At 48.1% G+C, this 22,149-nt stretch overlaps 1 protein-coding gene across 1 annotated transcript; it reads left to right on the plus strand.

Annotated features, from left to right (window-relative positions):
* The first annotated feature begins 1,585 nt into the window (after positions 1–1,585).
* LOC144030989 (uncharacterized) lies at positions 1,586–2,751 on the plus strand. The gene has a single exon (XM_077537666.1). It carries the CDS (start codon positions 1,813–1,815, stop codon positions 2,683–2,685), a length of 873 nt encoding a protein of 290 aa, XP_077393792.1. The 5' UTR covers positions 1,586–1,812; the 3' UTR covers positions 2,686–2,751.
* Positions 2,752–22,149: the final 19,398 nt, after the last annotated feature.

The following is a 22,149-nucleotide window of genomic DNA, read 5'->3' on the forward strand; positions in this document are numbered from 1 at the left end:
TGGGGGGGTGTGTGTGGGGGGGTGTATAGTAAATCATATTTAATATATAATAATATATTTGTTATAAATTTGCCATATGAAGAAAGAAGAAAAAAAACGTGATGCTCCTCTGCTGCCATTTAAAAAAAAATTTTTTAAATTTGCTGTAAGACATACAAACATGGCCACAATCAAACATTTTCAATACAAATCAACAATAATTGCCAAGAGAACAGTAGTCTACAAAGAGAAAATTAACAGAGAATCAAACAAAATGCACACATAAATTATGTACACAGAAGAAAAAATAAAATAAAACATAAATGACATTACAAAAATGAAATCAGAGTATTCAACTCAACACAAGAGGTAATTTCTTCAAAATATTATATATAATTTGTACTTTAGGCCTTTTAATCAATTGTAAAGATTTAATATACATACCAAATTCGTTTACAAAGTTTTGAAAAATTGGGTGAGATTTTTTAAACTTTTTTTTTTGAATGAAGAATTTTGCCATACATAAAATGACATTAATACATATTTCCTCATTTTTGTTTTGAAGTATAAGTCCGAAAGTGATGTGATCACTGGATAAAGACACTGGAAGTGAAGTGAACACAGGTGTAATCCAGAGATTTACAGCCTCCCAAAATCGTTGAACAAGAAAAAAAAAGAACATATGGTCAGTAGTTTCAATATCTCTGTCACAGAACGAACAGATGTTGTTTTCAATATTAAATCGTAATCTCAATAATTCTTTAGATGGGTAAACATTATGTCATCATATTTATTACGAAACCCATTTTTGTTTTGTCTTTCAGGAAACATACTTTTCGTGAGGAATTGTCTTATAAAACTGTTATTACATTTTCTATCCAATATCGACAACCCCTGGATCAAAGATGAGGATAATTGGGGGGAATTGGGAAAAATTTCAATATTTCTCTAGTCATAGAGATAAATTTCTGTGGAAGCGTGTGACGGGGCGCCAGTAACTGTCCGTCACTCTCCGACGGGACACGCTGCCGTCTAGCTGAGAGGAGCAGCCTACGTGAGCGAGCGCAGCTTGCCCCTCGTTCCGCAGAGACGAGCTCCGCCTAAACTGTTTTCCACACAGCCTACACGTATTCCCGTAGTGGATATCTGCATGAACTGCTTACCCCTCGCCCGGACTCTTTTGTCTTCGCGGTTGTTGGTGCTGGGGGGGGGCGCGCTCTGCGCCGGCGCGTGGTGCCGTGCCGTGGACGTTCGCCCGCATTCTGCGGGGTCGTGGGACAATGAACACTGGACCAAACCGAAACACTTCCTGCATTGAGCTTAAATAGCATATTTTGCCGCGCTTCAGCTGTCACCTGACTTTGGAATGAACCATTATAGTAGTAGATTTATTAGGCGAATTGCTTTCTGTTTGAGGGAGGAAATTACGGGTAGTGAACGGGGGGATTTTTTTTTTGAGGAATATATGTTGTAGATATTGTCCATTTACACATGGTTTAGCTGCTTTTTGTTACTTTTTGTTTAATTTCTAAATGGTTTGTCCTGGGGGAGGGGCTATAGGGTATTTAAGGGAGTCGGAAGTTATTTGTCGGAAAGAGGTCCGATAGTGAGGGCAGAGCTGTCAACAGTAAGTTGTGGAAATGGCCAAAAAGAAGTTGTAAATATTTTTGAAATTGTTTTGTCTGCACTGGACTTGCACTGTAAATATTTGTTCACCTTTTTGGATGCTGTGCTGGGGTAAATAAAAAGAACCCACTCACTGAATTTTTTCGACTGCGCCATCATTTTTCCCCTTCTTAAAACGAACCCGTGACATTTGGTGGCAGTGGTGGGATGGCCAGTCGAAGAGGACGAGGACGAGGACGGGCCGCAGGGAGGAGTTCCCGAGGTCGCCCGCTAAAATGGGAGGACGAGGATGGAGGCGCTGCGGATCCAGCTGTCCAGGCAGCTCTGAGAGGACCAAGTGCAGAACAGGAGCTGGTGGCAGCCATGAGGACTTTTCTGGAGGGCCAGCAGAAAAGAGAGGAGGGTTTCCTGGCAGAGCTCAGAGGGCTCCGAGCTTCCTGGCCAGCCCAGCATGTTGGTCCACGAGGGGCGGAGTGGGTCCCGGTAGCACCCAGCACAGTACCATCCCGGGACACATTTCCGGGTGAGGATTCCAGCGTCAGGCTAAACTTGCCGACACCAGCGCCTCAGCCACGTCATAGTTCTCCTGCAGAGGCGTCACTCTCAAGGGTGAGCCACAGACCAGAGCTGGCCGGGCCTGACTACAGAACTTTTGGAGACCCAAAAATTCCACAGTTCATGGCAGGCGATGACATTGAAAACTACCTGCTTCGCTTTGAGCGCATTGCCAAAACCTGGGGCTGGCCAGAGGTTGAGTGGGCGTGTCGCCTAGTGCCACTCCTGACGGGAAAGGCACTTGAGGCGTACACAGCCATGGATGAGGAGAGGGCTCATTCGTACACCGACCTGAAGGCAGCCTTACTGATAAAGTTTGATGTCTCACCGGAGACTTATCGACGGCTGTTCCGGTCCATGACTGTTCCACCGGGAGAGAACCCAACTGAGACGTACCACCGGTTAAAGGGTCTCTACAGGCGGTGGATTCGACCGGGGCAGCACACCAAGGAGCAGATCGGCTACCAGGTCATCTTGGAGCAGCTTCTGCGTGTCTTCCCGGCAGACATGGGTGAAGGAGCATGAGCCGACCGACGGGTTAATGGCGGCTAAGCTAGCTCTTCACTACCTCAATGCCCGGAGAGGAGGCCTGATGGAGTATCAAGGTGGCCCGAATCGTCAGTCTTCTATGCAACTCAGACCAGCAGCCCGAACCAGCACTTATCAGCATGGAGAAACTTGCCCTGCACCTCGCCAGCAGAGTCCTGGTAAGGAGCTCATCTGTTTCTATTGCCAACAAGCCGGACATAAAGCTTCTCTGTGCCCTATTCGAAAAGCTAAGATTAGCGGGGCATGTTACACTCCCAGGTCGGAGACTGTAATCGCTGTGGGGGGGCGGCAGCGGTTTAAAGACATTGCGATTAACGGGGAACCGGTGACTGCTCTGGTGGACTCGGGTAGTTTCTTGACGTTAGTCCGAAGGGACCTCGTTCCAATAAGCAGTGTGGATTATAACAAACTGGAAGATATTTTGTGTGTGCATGGCGACAGTCACTCCTACCCTACTGCTGAACTGACTGTGGTTGTGGATGAGCAACTATTTATTGAATGTAGGAGTGGTGGAAAAGCTGCCTGTGGCAGCCATTCTGGGGTGGGACTTACCAGTTTTCCTGGAGGTGTTGCTGGGATCAGGACCCAAAGACAGTGAATGTGGTAGGGGTTTATCGGGGTATGTAATTACGCGTAGCCGAGCCAGAGCGGGGCTGCCGTCAGTCCCGGGCAAAGCCAGTGTGATGGATCCAGACTATTTTGCTACACTGGACAGTAGTCTGTTTGAAGGGGGCACAAAGGGGCTAAGAAAGTCGCGCCGCCAGCGGCGCTTTGAAAAGGGGCTGCAATCCCCAATGCCGGACTACAAGGATGGACATACCAAGGACAGGTGGGAGGTGCCAGTGGACATTGGGGTCCTACAAAGGGAGGATATAACTCTGAAACCATTATTTGCCAAAGTGGTTGGGGCGCTGGATATGGCGCAGGGGGATAAAGAAAGCTTTGTAATTGACAATGATGTACTGTATGCCGTAGCGAATGAGAGTAAGCGGCTTGTGGTACCAGTCTCATGTCGACCACTGATACTGCGCCTGGCACATACCTTGCCTTGGGCAGGTCATCTTGGTCGCAACAAAACTTTTTTGCGCATATCCTCCAGATTCTTTTGGCCTTCCATGTATGCGGATGTTCAATCGTTCTGTAAGACCTGTCCTATTTGCCAGAAAACGTGTTATGTACGCCAGTCAGACCGGGCCTACCTTCAACCTCTGCCAGTAATCTCCACGCCATTCAGGCGTATAGCCATGGACATTGTGGGGCCTTTGGTACAAAGTAGTAGAGGGCACCAGTATATGTTAGTGATATGTGATTATGCTACCCGTTACCCTGAGGCTTTTCCATTGCGCACTGTGACTGCCCCGGCTGTGCTGCGGTGTCTTGTCCAGCTCTTTTCCAGAGTTGGTGTTCCGGATGAGATTATTACAGACCAAGGGACCAACTTCACCTCCAGGCTCCTGCAGCTCTTCCATAAACAGTTCGGGATTTCAGCGGTCAAGACCACTCTGTACCACCCTCAGACGGATGGCTTGGTCGAGCGCTTCAACCAAACCCTGAAAAAGATGCTGCAGAAATTCGTGGCCGACAATGGACGAGACTGGGACCAGTGGCTGCCCTTCCTGCTTTTCGCCTACCGGGAGGTCCCTCAAGCATCCACCGGATTCTCCCCCTTTGAGCTGCTTTATGGCTGGGAGGTCCAGGGCCCATTGGACCTTCTTCGGAAAACCTGGGGGACTCCTGCAACTGGCACGAGCGACCGCAGCATCGTCCAGTTTGTATTGGAGATGAGGGATCGGCTGGCCAAGTACCAATGCGACGCCGAGGTCAACCTGCGCGAGGCCCAGCAGACACAGAAGGCCTGGTATGATCAGCAAGCCAGGCACCGCCACTTCCAACCCGGCCAGAAGGTCCTGCTTCTGCTGCCAACCTCCACCAGCAAACTGCTTGCTAAGTGGCAGGGTCCGTACACGGTCCTCAGGAAGATGGGCCCTGTGACGTACGAGATCCACCACCCGGACAAAAAAAAGAAGAAGCAGACCTACCATGTCAACCTGCTGAAGGAGTGGAAGGAGGCTCCAGTCCAGGTTCCGGTGCCATCCCTGCTGGTGATGGAGGTGGATAGTGACGTGGAGGAGGAGTACACGTCAGCTGACCTCCACCTGTCAGCCGAGCCTGCACTTGACCATCTCCCTGCGGTCCAGTCCGGCCAGTTGAGCCAGGTATTCAAGCAAGTCTCCAAACTGTTTGCTGCAAACCCGGGAAAGACTGCTCTTGGGGAACATATCATCCGCCTGAAGGACAAGGGGCCGATCCGCCAAAGGGCCTACCGGGTGCCCCAACATCTGGTGGCGAAACTGCTCAAAGAAGTGGAGGAGATGCAGCGCCTGGGGTGATCGAACCATCAGAGTCAGAGTGGTGCAGCCCAGTGGTCATTGTGGTGAAGAAAGACGGGTCACTCCGCATCTGCATCGACTTCCGGAAGCTCAACGCCATGTCGGAGTTTGATGCTTACCCGATGCCCCGTATCGACGATTTGCTGGAAAAGATTGGGCGGGCCAGATTCATCACTACACTGGACCTCTGCAAGGGCTATTGGCAGGCACCTCTGGATGCCTCCAGTCGCCCCTACACAGCATTTCGGACTCCTGCTGGCCTCTTCCAGTTCACAGTGATGCCCTTTGGTCTCCATGGAGCACCTGCCACGTTCCAGAGGCTGATGGACCGTGTCCTGCAGGGATGTGAGGACTGCAGTGCTGCCTACCTGGATGATGTGGTCATCTTCAGTGAAACCTGGGAGCAACATCTGCAGCATCTGGGACGAGTGCTAGGTCAGATCCAGAAGGCGGGCCTGACACTGAATCCTGCCAAGTGTCAGTGGGCGCGAGAGGAGGCACGATACCTTGGCTACCGGCTTGGACGAGGCGAGATTCGACCACAGTTGGATAAGGTCGAGGCCATCCGCAACTGTCCACGGCCTCGCACGAAGAAGGAGGTGAGGTCCTTCTTGGGCTTGGCCGGCTGGTACAGGAGGTTTCTCCCACGGTTTGCCACGATCGCCGCTCCTCTAACAGCGCTGACAGCAAAAGACCAGAGGAATCCTGTGTCCTGGAATGAGGTATGTGAGACTGCATTCCAAACCCTCATAGCCTGTCTGTGTTCCTCTCCGGTGCTGAGGAGTCCTGACTTCGACCAGCGGTTCCTGGTGCAGACTGACGCCTCAGCAGTGGGACTTGGGGCAGTCTTGGCCCAAGGTACTCCGGGGGAGGAGCAGCCGGTGATGTACCTAAGTCGCAAGCTGCTGCCACGTGAAACCAGGTACTCCACTGTGGAGAAGGAGGGCCTGGCCATCAAATGGGCTCTGGAGAGCTTGAGATATTACCTGCTGGGGAGAGAGTTCGACTTGGAGACAGATCATCGTGCTCTTACGTGGATTAATTCCATGAAGGATCACAACAGCCGTCTCACCAGCTGGTACCTCTCCCTGCAGCCGTTCCGATTCCAGGTCCGACATCGGTCGGGCAAGAGCAACGTGGTGGCGGATTATCTGTCAAGGTTGCCGCACATCGTCAACCTCGGGGAGGAGGGGGATAATGTGACGGGGCGCCAGTAACTGTCCGTCACTCTCCGACGGGACACGCTGCCGTCTAGCTGAGAGGAGCAGCCTACGTGAGCGCGCGCAGCTTGCCCCTCGTTCCGCAGAGACGAGCTCCGCCGAAACTGTTTTCCACACAGCCTACACGTATTCCCGTAGTGGATATCTGCATGAACTGCTTACCCCTCGCCCGGACTCTTTTGTCTTCGCGGTTGTTGGTGCTGGGGGGGGGGCGCGCTCTGCGCCGGCGCGTGGTGCCGTGCCGTGGACGTTCGCCCGCATTCTGCGGGGTCGTGGGACAATGAACACTGGACCAAACCGAAACACTTCCTGCATTGAGCTTAAATAGCATATTTTGCCGCGCTTCAGCTGTCACCTGACTTTGGAATGAACCATTATAGTAGTAGATTTATTAGGCGAATTGCTTTCTGTTTGAGGGAGGAAATTACGGGTAGTGAACGGGGGGATTTTTTTTTTGAGGAATATATGTTGTAGATATTGTCCATTTACACATGGTTTAGCTGCTTTTTGTTACTTTTTGTTTAATTTCTAAATGGTTTGTCCTGGGGGAGGGGCTATAGGGTATTTAAGGGAGTCGGAAGTTATTTGTCGGAAAGAGGTCCGATAGTGAGGGCAGAGCTGTCAACAGTAAGTTGTGGAAATGGCCAAAAAGAAGTTGTAAATATTTTTGAAATTGTTTTGTCTGCACTGGACTTGCACTGTAAATATTTGTTCACCTTTTTGGATGCTGTGCTGGGGTAAATAAAAAGAACCCACTCACTGAATTTTTTCGACTGCGCCATCATTTTTCCCCTTCTTAAAACGAACCCATGACAAAGCGCATTTGAGAACTTAGCAAAGTCACATTTTGATGGATTAAAACCATATTTGCATTAGAACACCATTATCATCCATCAGGTGTGATAATGACCATATGTTCGTCTCAAACCAAGCTTAAAAAAATAATAACCTATTTCTGTGTAATATGTAACCATTATTCCAAAGAGCAGTTGAATGTGATGAATAGTTGTGTACATATAACATTTTCCAGTTTAATAGAATTTGTTTGTGAAATTCAGATAATTTAATCGGTAATTTTTCAGTAATAAAGTCACAAACGAGAAGAAACTTGATGCCTCCTGTTTTTTTAAATATATAGCCAGGGATACAATACCAGAATGAGTCAGTGTCAGTCATCCATGTCTGAATCCATTTTATTTTTAAGGTACCATTGAGGCAATCAAAATCTATTGCCTTCAGGCCACCCTCAGCTATTTCTTTAACCATGTGACCTTTTTTCATGTAATGTGGTTTACTTCTCCAAATAAAATTAAAGTTAATTTGGTTTATAGCCTAGATAAATTTATTTGGAATTGCTTGGGAGTAAGCTGGGTAAATGCATCTGGACAAACTTTCGATTTTGGTTAAATAAATTTGGCGATAATAGATATGTCCCTGACAAGTCGAGGTAAGGTAGGACTCAGACGCAAGAGTAAGGTGGGCCACCTTACTTTATTACCGGCCAACAGCTGTCTCCTCTCAAACTGAGAGGAGAACGGGGAATCAAATGTGGAGAACAAAAAGCGCTCCACTAGGGAGGAAAAAACAGGCAAAAGGTACTGGGGACAACAGAAGGCGCTCCGCTAGGGAGGAAAAAGGGCACAAGGCAAAAGGGGTAACTAAAGGCGCTCCACTGGGGAGGAAAAGGCACAAAAACAAGGCAAAAATACAAGGCAACGTGAACGAGGTCCTGAGGACTGTGGGACGCTTCCATGCACTGACTGTGACACTTCGGCACTGAGGGTAGAATGCAGCTGGCTTTTATTGAGAGTCTTGATTGGTGGCAGGTGTTTGTAATCATGGGCGGGGACCGGTAATAATGGAGCGGCAGGAAGGGTAAGTGACCTGGGGTGAGAGGAGAGTTAGGATTTTCAAAGCATGACAGGAAACATGGATAACAAAATAAAAGCATGGGCCGTCACGCCGGTGGCGGCGTGACAGTACCCCCCCCTCAACGGCCGGCTCTCGACGGCCCAGGAATGTCAGGGTGTTCTTCATAAAATTCAGCAATGAGGGAGGGATCTACGATGAACAGGGAGGGGACCCATTGTCTTTCCTCCGGGCCGTACCCCTCCCAGTCGACCAGGTATTGTCTTCCGCGGCCCCGATTACGAACATCCAGAAGTTTCCTAACCTTGTAAACGGGGCCGCCTTCAATCATCTCCGGGGGGGGTGGGCTGGGTTCGGAGGGCACCAGAGGACTCTCACGGACAGGTTTGACTTGGCTGACATGGAACGTGGGATGGATTCTGAGGGATCTTGGTAGGCGAAGACGAACTGCAGCAGGACCTATGGACTTGGTTACAGGAAAAGGCCCCACAAATCGCGGGGCCAGCTTTGGACATGGTACCTTGAGCCTGAGGTGTTTGGCTGATAGCCAAACTCGCTGGCCTGGGCGGTATTCTGGTGCCGGTCTCCTCTTCCGGTCGGCGGCCCTCTTCACCCGGTCTCCCTGGCGTTGAAGCGCCGTCCGGGCCGCCGAACAGACTTTGTGGCACCGACGAATCATGGCCTGGACCGAGGGGACGGTTGCCTCCTCTTCTAGTTCGGCGAAAAACGGAGGATCGTAGCCGTGGATGCATTTGAACGGGGTGAGACCTGTGGCAGATGTGGGTAATGAGTTGTGTGCGAGCTCGACCCATACCAGATATTTACTCCAGGTTGTCGGGTTCTGGGAGACGAGGCATCAGAGTCCGGTTTCGAGTTGCTGATTGAGCCTTTCCGCCTGCCCATTGGCCTCAGGATGGTACCCTGAAGTCAAGTTGGCCTTGGCTCCCAGGGCTTTGCAGAACTGGGTCCAGAATCGGGAGACGAACTGTGGTCTACGGTCGGAAACGATGTGCAGGGGAATCCATAAAACCTGAATATGTGGTTGATCATGATGTCTGCGGTGGTCTTGGCGGATGGGAGCTTGGACAGTGGAATGAAACGAACCATTTTGGAGAAACGGTCAACAACGGTGAGGATTGTGGTTTTACCATGGGATGGTGGTAGTCCGGTTACAAAATCCACTGATATTTCCGCCCATGGTCTGGATGGGATGGGTAGTGGCTGGAGTAGGCCCATCCGGGACTGATTGGCTGTTTTGTTGCGGGCACAAATAGGACAGGCAGAAACGTAGTCCTTGATCGTGGTTTCCATTGCCGGCCACCAGAATCTCCTGGCGACAGCATACATGGTCCTGCGGACTCCAGGATGGCAAAACAATCGTGAAGCGTGAGCCCAGTGTATTACCTGGGCCCTCAGTTCCTCTGGCACAAAGAGTCGACGTGGTGGGCATGACGTGGGGGGAGTGACGTTTCGCAGTGCCTCTTTGACATCGTCCTCGATTTGCCATCTCATGGCAGTCCCGGGGCAGAATGGTCTCAGGCTCGGCTTCCAATGGCTCGGACTCGTGGACTCTTGACAAGGCGTCAGCCTTGACGTTTTTGCTGCCTGGTCTGTACGTAAGAGAGAATACGAAGCGGTTAAAAAACAAAGACCATCTGGCCTGTCGAGGGTTGAGTCTTTTAGCTTGGCGTAAGTATTCTAGGTTTCGGTGGTCGGTCCAGATCACGAAAGGAAGTTCGGCGCCTTCCAACCAGTGTCTCCACTCTTCAAGAGCCACTTTTACCGCGAGAAGCTCCCGATCTCCGACCGAGTAATTGCGTTCTGCCTTGGATAGATACCGTGAGAGGAATGCGCAGGGATGTGTTTTTCCGTCCTCCTGGCAGCGCTGGGACAATACTGCCCCAATCCCTATGCTCGAGGCGTCCACTTCGACCACGAACTGGCGTTTGGGGTCAGGAACTTTGAGGATTGGGGCGTTGGTGAATCGAAGTTTCAAGTCTTTGAATGCTTTTTCGGCTTCCGGGTTCCAAAAGAAACAAACTTGTGGGGAGGTCAAGGCGTGTAGGGGAGCGGCAATGGTGCTGAAGTTTCTAATGAATCGACGGTAAAAATTGGCGAATCCGAGGAATTGCTGGACTTTTTTCCGTGAATCCGGCGTGGGCCAATCTCGCACGGCGCTGACCTTGTCTGCCTCCATCTCTACTTCTCCCGGTGACACGACGAATCCCAGGAAGGAGATGGTGTTGACGTGAAAGGGGCTGTTTTCGGCTTTTACGTAAAGCTGATGATCAAGCAGGCGTTGCAAGACTCTGTTCACATGGTTTTGATGGCTTGCTTGGTCAGGAGAGTAAATCAGAATATCATCCAGGTAAACGTACACAAAGTGGTCAATAAAGTCCTTCGTTAATCATTGCCTGGAAAACTGCTGGGGCGTTCGTGAGACCGAAAGGCATGACAAGGTACTCGTAGTGTCCTCGGGGAGTGTTGAAACCAGTCTTCCATTCATCCCCCTCACGGATTCGGATGAGGTGATAGGCGTTTCGGAGATCGAGCTTCGTGAAGATTTTAGCTTGTTGTAGCTGGTCGAACACCGAGGACATCAAAGGCAGTGGGTACCGGTTCTTAATCGTGATGTCATTCAAGGGGCTGTAGTCAATGCAGGGGCGTAGGGATCCATCCTTTTTGCTCACCAAAAAGAAGCCTGCTCCCGCAGGCGAGGAAGACGGTCGGATGAGGCCGGCTTTCGTCAATGTAAGTGTTCATGGCCTGACGTTCGGGTCCTGAGACCGAGTACAGTCTCCCCTTGGGGATGGTTGATCCGGGGATCAGGTCAATCGGGCAGTCATACGGTCGGTGTGGAGGAAGAGTCATGGCCTTGGTTTTGCTGAATACCTCCCGCAGGTGGTGGTAGCAGGAGGGAACAGTGTGCAGGTTCGGATATTCCTCTTGAGCAGGCGAGGCGAGAGACACCTGGTGAACCTGGGCTGTGGTGTTCCGGGGTGCGGGTTGTTCCAATCTGTGAGTAATGCAGTCCTTTCCCCACTCCAGAATGACTCCCGAGTTCCATGCGATTCTGGGATTATGTAGACGCAGCCAAGGGTGACCCAGAACCAAAGTGGGGGAAGCAGCATAGAAAACATGGAAGCGAAGAGTCTCGAGGTGCTGTCCGATTTGCACTTCCAGAGGTTCAGTGATGTGGGTGATTTTGAAAAGTTCCTTGCCGTTCAGCGCTCGAGCCTGGATGGTTGAAAGAAGTGGTTCGGTGGAGACTCGTAGTTGCCTCACGAGCTCCCAGTCCATGAGGCTCTCGTCGGAGCCGGAGTCGATGAGGGCTGACAGATCTGTAGTGACATGGTGATGGGTTATCTGAATCTGCGTGAGCCTGTGGTTCTTGGCGGGTCGGGGTGGCGAGAAACTCACCGGTGAGCCGCCCTTCGTGGTGCAAGTTCCCACCAGGTGGCCAAGGCCCCCGCAATAGAAGCATCGGCCTTCTCGGCAGCGGCGCTGTCGCTCCTCGGGAGTAAGCCGAGCCCGTCCCAGTTGCATGGGTTCCTCTCTGGCGAGACCCACCTCTCCTGGTTCCGGTCGGGGAGGAAGGATGGGTTGTGGCCTCCCTGCCTCCGGTGGCGGTGACCATGGGGTGGATTCCTCCCTCCTTCGGAGTCCGCCGATCTTCGCCAGTTCCTGGCGACGATGATCGGTGCGGATTGCGAGTGATATCAATGCGTCCAAGTCTGTGGGGAGTTCTACGGGGAGAGGAGAACGGGGAATCAAAAAAGTGGAGAACAAAAAGCGCTCCACTAGGGAGGAAAAAACAGGCAAAAGGTACTGGGGACAACAGAAGGCGCTCCGCTAGGGAGGAAAAAGGGCACAAGGCAAAAGGGGTAACTAAAGGCGCTCCACTGGGGAGGAAAAGGCACAAAAACAAGGCAAAAATACAAGGCACCGTGAACGAGGTCATGAGGACTGTGGGACGCTTCCATGCACTGACTGTGACACTCCGGCACTGAGGGTAGAATGCAGCTGGCTTTTATTGAGAGTCTTGATTGGTGGCAGGTGTTTGTAATCATGGGCGGGGACCGGTAATAATGGAGCGGCAGGAAGGGTAAGTGACCTGGGGTGAGAGGAGAGTTTGGATTTTCAAAGCATGACAGGAAACATGGATAACAAAATAAAAGCATGGGCCGTCACGCCGGTGCCGGCGTGACAGTCCCATTGAAGCCATAAATTTAGTTGGGACTTGCATTGTTTTATCTTGTTCTCGATATTCAGAGTTTGACTCTGCTTCCTATCCTTTGTTAGATAAACTCCAAGATATTTTATGACTGACTTTATCGTAATTTTACAAATATCTTCTAATTGTGTATCATGTATAGCTAAAAGTTCAAATTTTTTGAGGTTCAGTGTTAGACCTGACGCTAGAGAGAATTTTTTGATTTTCTCTATGGCCATTGGGACCTGATGACTATCTTTTAGGAAGAGGGTCGTGTCATCAGCTAATTGGCTGATTACTATTTCAGTTCCCAATACATTTAGTTTTTTAATATCCTGGCAATTCTTGACATAAATGGCTAGCATCTCTGTGACTAGTATAAACAAGTATGGTGATATCGGGCATCCTTGTGGGATACCTTCATTTATCTTGAAGCTAGGAGTTGTACCGTGAAGTAAGAAGACACAGCTACTAATGTTCTGATATAGAGATATAGAGGAGGTCCCCATCCATGTGTGCTGTGAGTTTGGAAACATGAGGCTGTACAATCAAAAAGTTATTGAGCAGTAATAACAACTAAAAAATCTGAAAAATACATAGTGTGAATTTCTACTGAAAAAAAGAGTTGTAGTATAAGCAGGAGGTCCCCATCCACGTGTGCTGTGAGTTTGGAGACATGAGGATGTACAATCAAAAAGTAATTGAGCAGTAATAACAACCAAAGAAAATCTGAAAAATACATAAAGTGATTTTTTCTGAAAAAAAAAAAAAAAAGAAGAAGAGTTGTAGTATAAGCAGGAGGTCCCCATCCATGTGTGCTGTGAGTTTGGAAACATGACGTTGTGCAATCAAAAAGTTATTGAGAAGTAATAACCAAAAAAATCTGAAAAATACATAGTGATTTTTTTTTTCTGAAAAAGAAAAAAAAGAGTTGTAGTATAAGCAGGAGGTCCCCATCCATGTGTGCTGTGAGTTTGGAAACATGACGTTGTACAATCAAAAAGTTATTGAGCAGTAATAACAACAACAAAATCTGAAAAATACATAAAGTTAATTTTTTTCTGAAAAAAAAAAAAAAAGAGTTGTAGTATAAGCAGGAGGTCCCCATCCATGTGTGCTATGAGTTTGGAAACATATCCATGTGTGCTGTGGGTTTGGAGACATGAGGATGTACAATCTAAAAGTTATTGTGTCAAGACCGCGGAAATGTGGTGGTGGACCCAAATGCAGGAGGCGAACGAGTCAGGGAGGCAGAGGTGCGAAAAAAGAAGTAAATTTAATCCAACAAAACCAAAGTAGCAAACAGGGCTTGGTGACAACGAATACAAAAATACCAGAGGGAAAACTATACAGGAGCAAACGAAAACACTGACAACATGAACGTGGGGAAACAAGAATAATGAACCGACAAGAACTGAAGCGAAAACCGAAAACTAAGTACACACACTAATTACACACGACGAGACACAGCTGGGCAAGACACAAGTGGAAGGGGTTGCTGATTGGTTGGCACATGAGGAAGGGCAGGCAAACACAGGTGGACATGGAAAGGCTTAACGAGACTAGGGAAAATCAGGAAATCAGAACATAAACATGACAAACTAAAAACCCAACAAAAACAAAGCAAAACCCACCCTAAACAGAACCAAAACATGACAGTACCCCCCCTTCAAGGGACAGCTCCCAGATGTCCCATAAGGTCCATAAACAACAAAAACAGGCGGGAGGGTGCACGGCCCACTATCAAGGGCAGTCCAAAAAACAAAACAAAATGCCAACAGTAGAGGTGGCCAGATGAGGAGTGCCCAGAGGGCCAGTCAGGTGGGCGTCCCGGACGCCAGACGAGGAGTGCCCAGAGGGGCCAGTCAGGTGGGCTTCCCGGACGCCAGACGAGGAGTGCCCAGCGGGGCCAGTCAGGTGGGCGTCCCGGACGCCAGACGAGGAGTGCCCAGCGGGGCCAGTCAGGTGGGCGTCCCGGACGCCAGACGAGGAGTGCCCAACGGGGCCAGTCATTTGGGCGTCCCGGACGCCAGACGAGGAGTGCCCAGCGGGGCCAGTCAGGTGGGCGTCCCGGACGCCAGACGAGGAGTGCCCAGCGGGGCCAGTCAGGTGGGCGTCCCGGACGCCAGACGAGGAGTGCCCAGCTGGGCCAGTCAGGTGGGCGTCCCGGACGCCAGACGAGGAGTGCCCAGCGGGGCCAGTCAGGTGGGCGTCCCGGACGCCCGACGAGGAGGGCCCGGCGGGGCCAGTCAGGAGGGCGTCCTCGACGCCCGATGAGGAGGGCCCGTCGGGGCCAGTCAGGAGGGCGTCCTCGACGCCCGACGAGGAGGGCCCGGCGGGGCCAGTCAGGAGGGCGTCCTCGACGCCCGACGAGGAGGGCCCGGCGGGGCCAGTCAGGAGGGCGTCCTCGACGCCTGACGAGGAGGAGAGGTGGCGGCGGGGTGTTCGCCGCCAGACGAGGAGCAGGAGGCGACGGCCTCAAGTCATGTGCCGCCCGGGTAGAAGCTGGCGGAGACGGCCGCTGGCCGGGCGCCGCCGGTCGAGGAGCAGGAGGTTGCGGCCCAGGCGAAGCGGCCAGGGGCTGCGGCGGCAGCGGCACAGGCGAAGCGGCCAGGGGCTGCGGCGGCAGCGGCACAGGCGAAGCGGCCAGGGGCTGCGGCGGCAGCGGCACAGGCGAAGCGGCCAGGGGCTGCGCTGGCAGCGGCACAGGCGAAGCGGCCAGGTGCTGCGCTGGCAGCGGCACAGGCGAAGCGGCCAGGGGCTGCGGCGGCAGCGGCGCAGGCGAAGCGGCCAGGGGCTGCGGCGGCAGCGGCTCAGGCGCATTGGCCAGGGGCTGCGGCGGCAGCGGCGCAGGCGAAGCGGCCAGGGGCTGCGGCGGCAGCGGCGCAGGCGAAGCGGCCAGGGGCTGCGGCGGCAGCGGCACAAGCGAAGCGGCCAGCGGCTGCGGCGGCAGCGGCACAGGCGAAGCGGCCAGGGGCTGCGGCGGCAGCGGCACAGGCGAAGCGGCCAGGGGCTGCGGCGGCAGCGGCACAGGCGCAGCGGCTAGGGGCTGCGGCGGCAGCGGCGCAGGCTGCGGCTTGGGTCGCCTCTGCCTCCTCCTATGTTTGCGGGGAGCTGGGGCTGTCGTCACACCAGCCTGTTGACCAAGGGAAAAAAATAAGTAAATTTAATCCAACAAAACCAAAGTAGCAAACAGGGCTTGGTGACAACGAATACAAAAATACCAGAGAGAAAACTATACAGGAGCAGACGAAAACACTGACAACATGAACGTGGGGAAACAAGAATAATGAACCGACAAGAACTGAAGCGAAAACCGAAAACTAAGTACACACACTAATTACACACGACGAGACACAGCTGGGCAAGACACAAGTGGAAGGGGTTGCTGATTGGTTGGCACATGAGGAAGGGCAGGCAAACACAGGTGGACATGGAAAGGCTTAACGAGACTAGGGAAAATCAGGAAATCAGAACATAAACATGACAAACTAAAAACCCAACAAAAACAAAGCAAAACCCACCCTAAACAGAACCAAAACATGACATATTGAGCAGTAATAAGAATCAACAAAATCTGAAAAATATATAAAGTGAAGAATTTTTGAAAAAAATGAGTTGTAGTATAAGCAGGAGGTCCCCATCCACGTGTGCTGTGAATTTGGAGACATGAGGATGTACAATCAAAAAGTTATTGAGCAGTAATAACGACCAAAAAATCTGAAAAATACATTAAAGTGATTTTTTTCTGAAAAAGTAAAAAAGAGTTGTAGTATAAGCAGGAGGTCCCCATCCATGTGTGCTGTGAGTTTGGAGACATGAGGATGTACAATCTAAAAGTTATTGAGCAGTAATAAGAATCAACAAAATCTGAAAAATTAATAAAGTGAAAATTTTTTGAAAAAAATGAGTTGTAGTATAAGCAGGAGGTCCCCATCCACGTGTGCTGTGAGTTTGGAGACATGTGGATGTACAATCTAAAAGTTATTGAGCAGTAATAACAACCAAAAAATCTGAAAAATACATAAAGTGATTTTTTTCTGAAAAAAAAAAAGAGTTGTAGTATAAGCAGGAGGTCCCCATCCATGTGTGCTGTGAGTTGGGAAACATGAGGATGTACAATCAAAAAGTTATTGAGCAGGAATAACAACCAAAAAATTTGAAAAATATATAGTGTGAAATTCTACTAAAAAAAAAAAAGAGTTGTAGTATAAGCAGAAGGGCCCCAACCATGTGTGCTGTGAGTTTGGAGACATGAGGATGTACAATCAAAAAGTTATTGAGCAGTAATAAGAATCAACAAAATCTGCAAAATATATAAAGTGAAATTTTTTTTAAAAAAAAGAGTTGTAGTATAAGCAGGAGGTCCCCATCCACGTGTGCTGTGAGTTGGGAAACATGAGGATGTACAATCAAAAAGTTATTGAGCAGGAATAACAACCAAAAAATCTGAAAAATATATAGTGTGAAATTCTACTAAAAAAAAGAGTTGTAGTATAAGCAGAAGGGCCCCAACCATGTGTGCTGTGAGTTTGGAGACATGAGGATGTACAATCAAAAAGTTATTGAGCAGTAATAAGAATCAACAAAATCTGCAAAATATAAAAAGTGAAAATTTTTTGAAAAAAATGAGTTGTAGTATAAGCAGGAGGTCCCCATCCACGTGTGCTGTGAATTTGGAGACATGAGGATGTACAATCTAAAAGTTTTGAGCAGTAATAACAACCAAAAAATCCGAAAAATACATAAAGTGATTTTTTCTGAAAAAAAAATAAGAGTTGTAGTATAAGCAGGAGGTTCCCATCCATGTGTGCTGTGAGTTTGGAAACATGAGGATGTACAATCAAAAAGTTATTGAGCAGGAATAGCAACCAAAAAATCTGAAAAATACATAAAGTTAATTTTTTCTGAAAAAAAGAGTTGTAGTATAAGCAGGAGGTCCCCATCCATGTGTGCTGTGAGTTTGGAAACATGACGTTGTACAATCATAAAGTTATTGAGCAGTAATAACAACCAAAAAATCGGAAAAATACATAAAGTGATTTTTTTCTGGAAAAAAAAAAAGAGTTGTAGTATAAGCAGGAGGTCCCCATCCACGTGTGCTGTGAGTTTGGAGACATGAGGATGTACAATCTAAAAGTTATTGAGCAGTAATAACAACCAAAAAATCTGAAAAATACATAAAGTGATTTTTTTCTGAAAAAAAAAAAGAGTTGTAGTATAGGCCGAAGGGCCCCAACCATGTGTGCTGTGAGTTTGGAGACATGAGGATGTACAATCAAAAAGTTATTGAGCAGTAATAAGAATCAACAAAATCTGAAAAATATATAAAGTGAAAATTTTTTGAAAAAAATGAGTTGTAGTATACGCAGGAGGTCCCCATCCACGTGTGCTGTGAATTTGGAGACATGAGGATGTACAATCTAAAAGTTATTGAGCAGGAATAACAACCAAAAAATCCGAAAAATACATAAAGTTAATTTTTTCTAAAAAAAAGAGTTGTAGTATTAGCAGGAGGTCCCCATCCATGTGTGCTGTGAGTTTGGAAACATGACGTTGTACAATCATAAAGTTATTGAGCAGTAATAACAACCAAAAAATCTGAAAAATACATAAAGTGATTTTTTTCTGGAAAAAAAAAAAAGAGTTGTAGTATCAGGAGGTCCCCATCCATGTGTGCTGTGAGTTGGGAAACATGAGGATGTACAATCAAAAAGTTATTGAGCAGGAATAACAACCAAAAAATCTGAAAAATATATAGTGTAAAATTCTACTAAAAAAAAGAGTTGTAGTATAAGCAGAAGGGCCCCAACCATGTGTGCTGTGAGTTTGGAGACATGAGGATGTACAATCAAAAAGTTATTGAGCAGTAATAAGAATCAACAAAATCTGCAAAATATATAAAGTGAAAATTTTTTGAAAAAGATGAGTTGTAGTATAAGCAGGAGGTCCCCATCCACGTGTGCTGTGAATTTGGAGACATGAGGATGTACAATCTAAAAGTTATTGAGCAGTAATAACAACCAAAAAATCCGAAAAATACATAAAGTTAATTTTTTCTGAAAAAAAAAAAAAGAGTTGTAGTATAAGCAGGAGGTCCCCATCCATGTGTGCTGTGAGTTGGGAAACATGAGGATGTACAATCAAAAAGTTATTGCGCAGGAATAACAACCAAAAAATCTGAAAAATATATAGTGTGAAATTCTACTAAAAAAAAAAAAAAAAGAGTTGTAGTATAAGCAGAAGGGCCCCAACCATGTGTGCTGTGAGTTTGGAGACATGAGGATGTACAATCTAAAAGTTTTGAGCAGTAATAACAACCAAAAAATCCGAAAAATACATAAAGTGATTTTTTCTGAAAAAAAAATAAGAGTTGTAGTATAAGCAGGAGGTTCCCATCCATGTGTGCTGTGAGTTTGGAAACATGAGGATGTACAATCAAAAAGTTATTGAGCAGGAATAGCAACCAAAAAATCTGAAAAATACATAAAGTTAATTTTTTCTGAAAAAAAGAGTTGTAGTATAAGCAGGAGGTCCCCATCCATGTGTGCTGTGAGTTTGGAAACATGACGTTGTACAATCATAAAGTTATTGAGCAGTAATAACAACCAAAAAATCGGAAAAATACATAAAGTGATTTTTTTCTGGAAAAAAAAAAAGAGTTGTAGTATAAGCAGGAGGTCCCCATCCACGTGTGCTGTGAGTTTGGAGACATGAGGATGTACAATCTAAAAGTTATTGAGCAGTAATAACAACCAAAAAATCTGAAAAATACATAAAGTGATTTTTTTCTGAAAAAAAAAAAGAGTTGTAGTATAGGCCGAAGGGCCCCAACCATGTGTGCTGTGAGTTTGGAGACATGAGGATGTACAATCAAAAAGTTATTGAGCAGTAATAAGAATCAACAAAATCTGAAAAATATATAAAGTGAAAATTTTTTGAAAAAAATGAGTTGTAGTATACGCAGGAGGTCCCCATCCACGTGTGCTGTGAATTTGGAGACATGAGGATGTACAATCTAAAAGTTATTGAGCAGGAATAACAACCAAAAAATCCGAAAAATACATAAAGTTAATTTTTTCTAAAAAAAAGAGTTGTAGTATTAGCAGGAGGTCCCCATCCATGTGTGCTGTGAGTTTGGAAACATGACGTTGTACAATCATAAAGTTATTGAGCAGTAATAACAACCAAAAAATCTGAAAAATACATAAAGTGATTTTTTTCTGGAAAAAAAAAAAAGAGTTGTAGTATCAGGAGGTCCCCATCCATGTGTGCTGTGAGTTGGGAAACATGAGGATGTACAATCAAAAAGTTATTGAGCAGGAATAACAACCAAAAAATCTGAAAAATATATAGTGTAAAATTCTACTAAAAAAAAGAGTTGTAGTATAAGCAGAAGGGCCCCAACCATGTGTGCTGTGAGTTTGGAGACATGAGGATGTACAATCAAAAAGTTATTGAGCAGTAATAAGAATCAACAAAATCTGCAAAATATATAAAGTGAAAATTTTTTGAAAAAGATGAGTTGTAGTATAAGCAGGAGGTCCCCATCCACGTGTGCTGTGAATTTGGAGACATGAGGATGTACAATCTAAAAGTTATTGAGCAGTAATAACAACCAAAAAATCCGAAAAATACATAAAGTTAATTTTTTCTGAAAAAAAAAAAAAGAGTTGTAGTATAAGCAGGAGGTCCCCATCCATGTGTGCTGTGAGTTGGGAAACATGAGGATGTACAATCAAAAAGTTATTGCGCAGGAATAACAACCAAAAAATCTGAAAAATATATAGTGTGAAATTCTACTAAAAAAAAAAAAAAGAGTTGTAGTATAAGCAGAAGGGCCCCAACCATGTGTGCTGTGAGTTTGGAGACATGAGGATGTACAATCAAAAAGTTATTGAGCAGTAATAAGAATCAACAAAATCTGCAAAATATATAAAGTGAAAAATTTTTGAAAAAAATGAGTTGTAGTATAAGCAGGAGGTCCCCATCCACGTGTGCTGTGAATTTGGAGACATGAGGATGTACAATCTAAAAGTTATTGATGTCATGATGCAGGGCTCTCAGTGTTGCTCTTTTCTTTTTTCAGTCTCTGAGTGATTGAGGGGGCGTGTCCCCTGGCGCCGCACCTGCGGTGCATCATCATTAGGCCTTTATAAGGACTCTGACGTCGCCTGGACGACGTCGGATTATTCTCCCTAGTCTACAGCCATTACCTTGTGTACTTTGCTATAGTTCAGTTTTGCTCTCGTAAGTTTTGCTACGTTATTTTGTGTTGTGACTTTTTGCCTGTTATATTTATTAATTAAGGGCCATTGAGTTACTAGTAGATATTTTTCATCTTGCCTTTTGCAAGCACCTTGAGTTTTCTCCCATTTTTTCCATCCTGGCTTGGGCCAGCGCTTTTTGTTATTTCCCCTATTTTTTTAACTGTAATAAATCCTGTCAAACTCCTCTGTTGCCGTGATCTTGGGATCCACCTCTCCAGTTCATACTGGACCTTGACAGAATAATCCGACCATGGATCCCACGGACAACAAAGGGGTTAGACATGCATTGGCTACTCAGAGTCGTCGGGTAAGCCAACACGAAACCTCACTCGCAGAGCTCCGCGATGCGGTGAACATGCTAGCTCAACATTTCAAGGAGCTGAGCTCCCGAGTGGAACAGGGGAACGCCAGGGAGGGGGCTACCACAGGTGTAACTGCCGCGGCTGCACCCCGGGAACCCATACTGCCTCACCCTCCGCGTTATGGAGGAGAACCGGGGAGCTGCGGAATTTTTTTACATCACTGCTCCCTTATTTTTTGTCAGCAGCCCCTTACCTACGCTAGTGACGATGCTAAGGTTGCGTTCATTATGAGCCTATTGGCGGGACCGGCAGCGTCTTGGGCAATGGCCGTAAGCAGTACACGGCCCGACGTCCGATCCTCCTACCAGCATTTCGTGGAGGAATTACGTAGGGTTTTTGATCACCCGGTGAAGGGCAAGGAGGCCGGAGGGCAGCTATTAGACTGTGTGCAGGGGAAGCGTTCCGTCGCGGACTTTTCTATTGAGTTCCGCACTCTCGCTGCTGAAAGCGGCTTCAACGAGCCCTCATTGTGTTGCCTGTTTCGGCGAGGGCTAAGCTCCGTGGTGAAGGACGAACTCGCCGTGCGTGATGACTCTGATAGCCTCGATGCTCTCATCTCCTTGGCCATTCGGCTAGACAATCGGCTGCGAGAGAGACAGCGGGAGCGAGGACGAGAGCGTCATGCGTCACCGCCAAGGCGAGCCGGGCTCGAATGGAGGAGGGCTTCCCAGCCCGTGGCATCAGAGATGTCGGCAGGAAGCACCGACGTCGTACCGGGAGTGGAGCCGATGCAGCTGGGGAGCGGACGTCTTCGACCCGAGGAGAGGCAGCGACGGCTCAAGTCGGGAGCGTGCTTCTACTGCGGGCGGCTGGATCATCGCGTCGCCTTCTGTCCAGCAATGTCTGCTCAGCCGACTCGCCGCAAGTCCAGAGTGGGCAGCAGGAACGCCAACCCTCCAGCAGCACCCCAACACCCGGATGACTCGCGTGAGTGCCAGCAAACGTCTTCGGTGTCGCCCCCTCCGGCCGAGGAGGGGGTAAAGCGGCTCGAACTCTCTGGCGAGGTATTTTTGCTGGACAAAAGGATTAAAATCACTGCCTTGGTGGACTCAGGGGCAGATGATTGTTTCGTTGACCCCAGTGTGGTAGAGGCTCTGGGTGTAGTTCTAGACAAAC

The sequence above is a fragment of the Festucalex cinctus genome, chromosome 11 (genome assembly GCF_051991245.1).
Source record: "Festucalex cinctus isolate MCC-2025b chromosome 11, RoL_Fcin_1.0, whole genome shotgun sequence".
Taxonomy (NCBI): domain Eukaryota; kingdom Metazoa; phylum Chordata; class Actinopteri; order Syngnathiformes; family Syngnathidae; genus Festucalex; species Festucalex cinctus.

What these genes read in the sequence shown, in the direction of transcription:
- LOC144030989 (XM_077537666.1), top strand. Translation starts at nt 1,813, where the DNA reads ATGGCCAGTCGAAGAGGACGAGGACGAGGACGGGCCGCAGGGAGGAGT.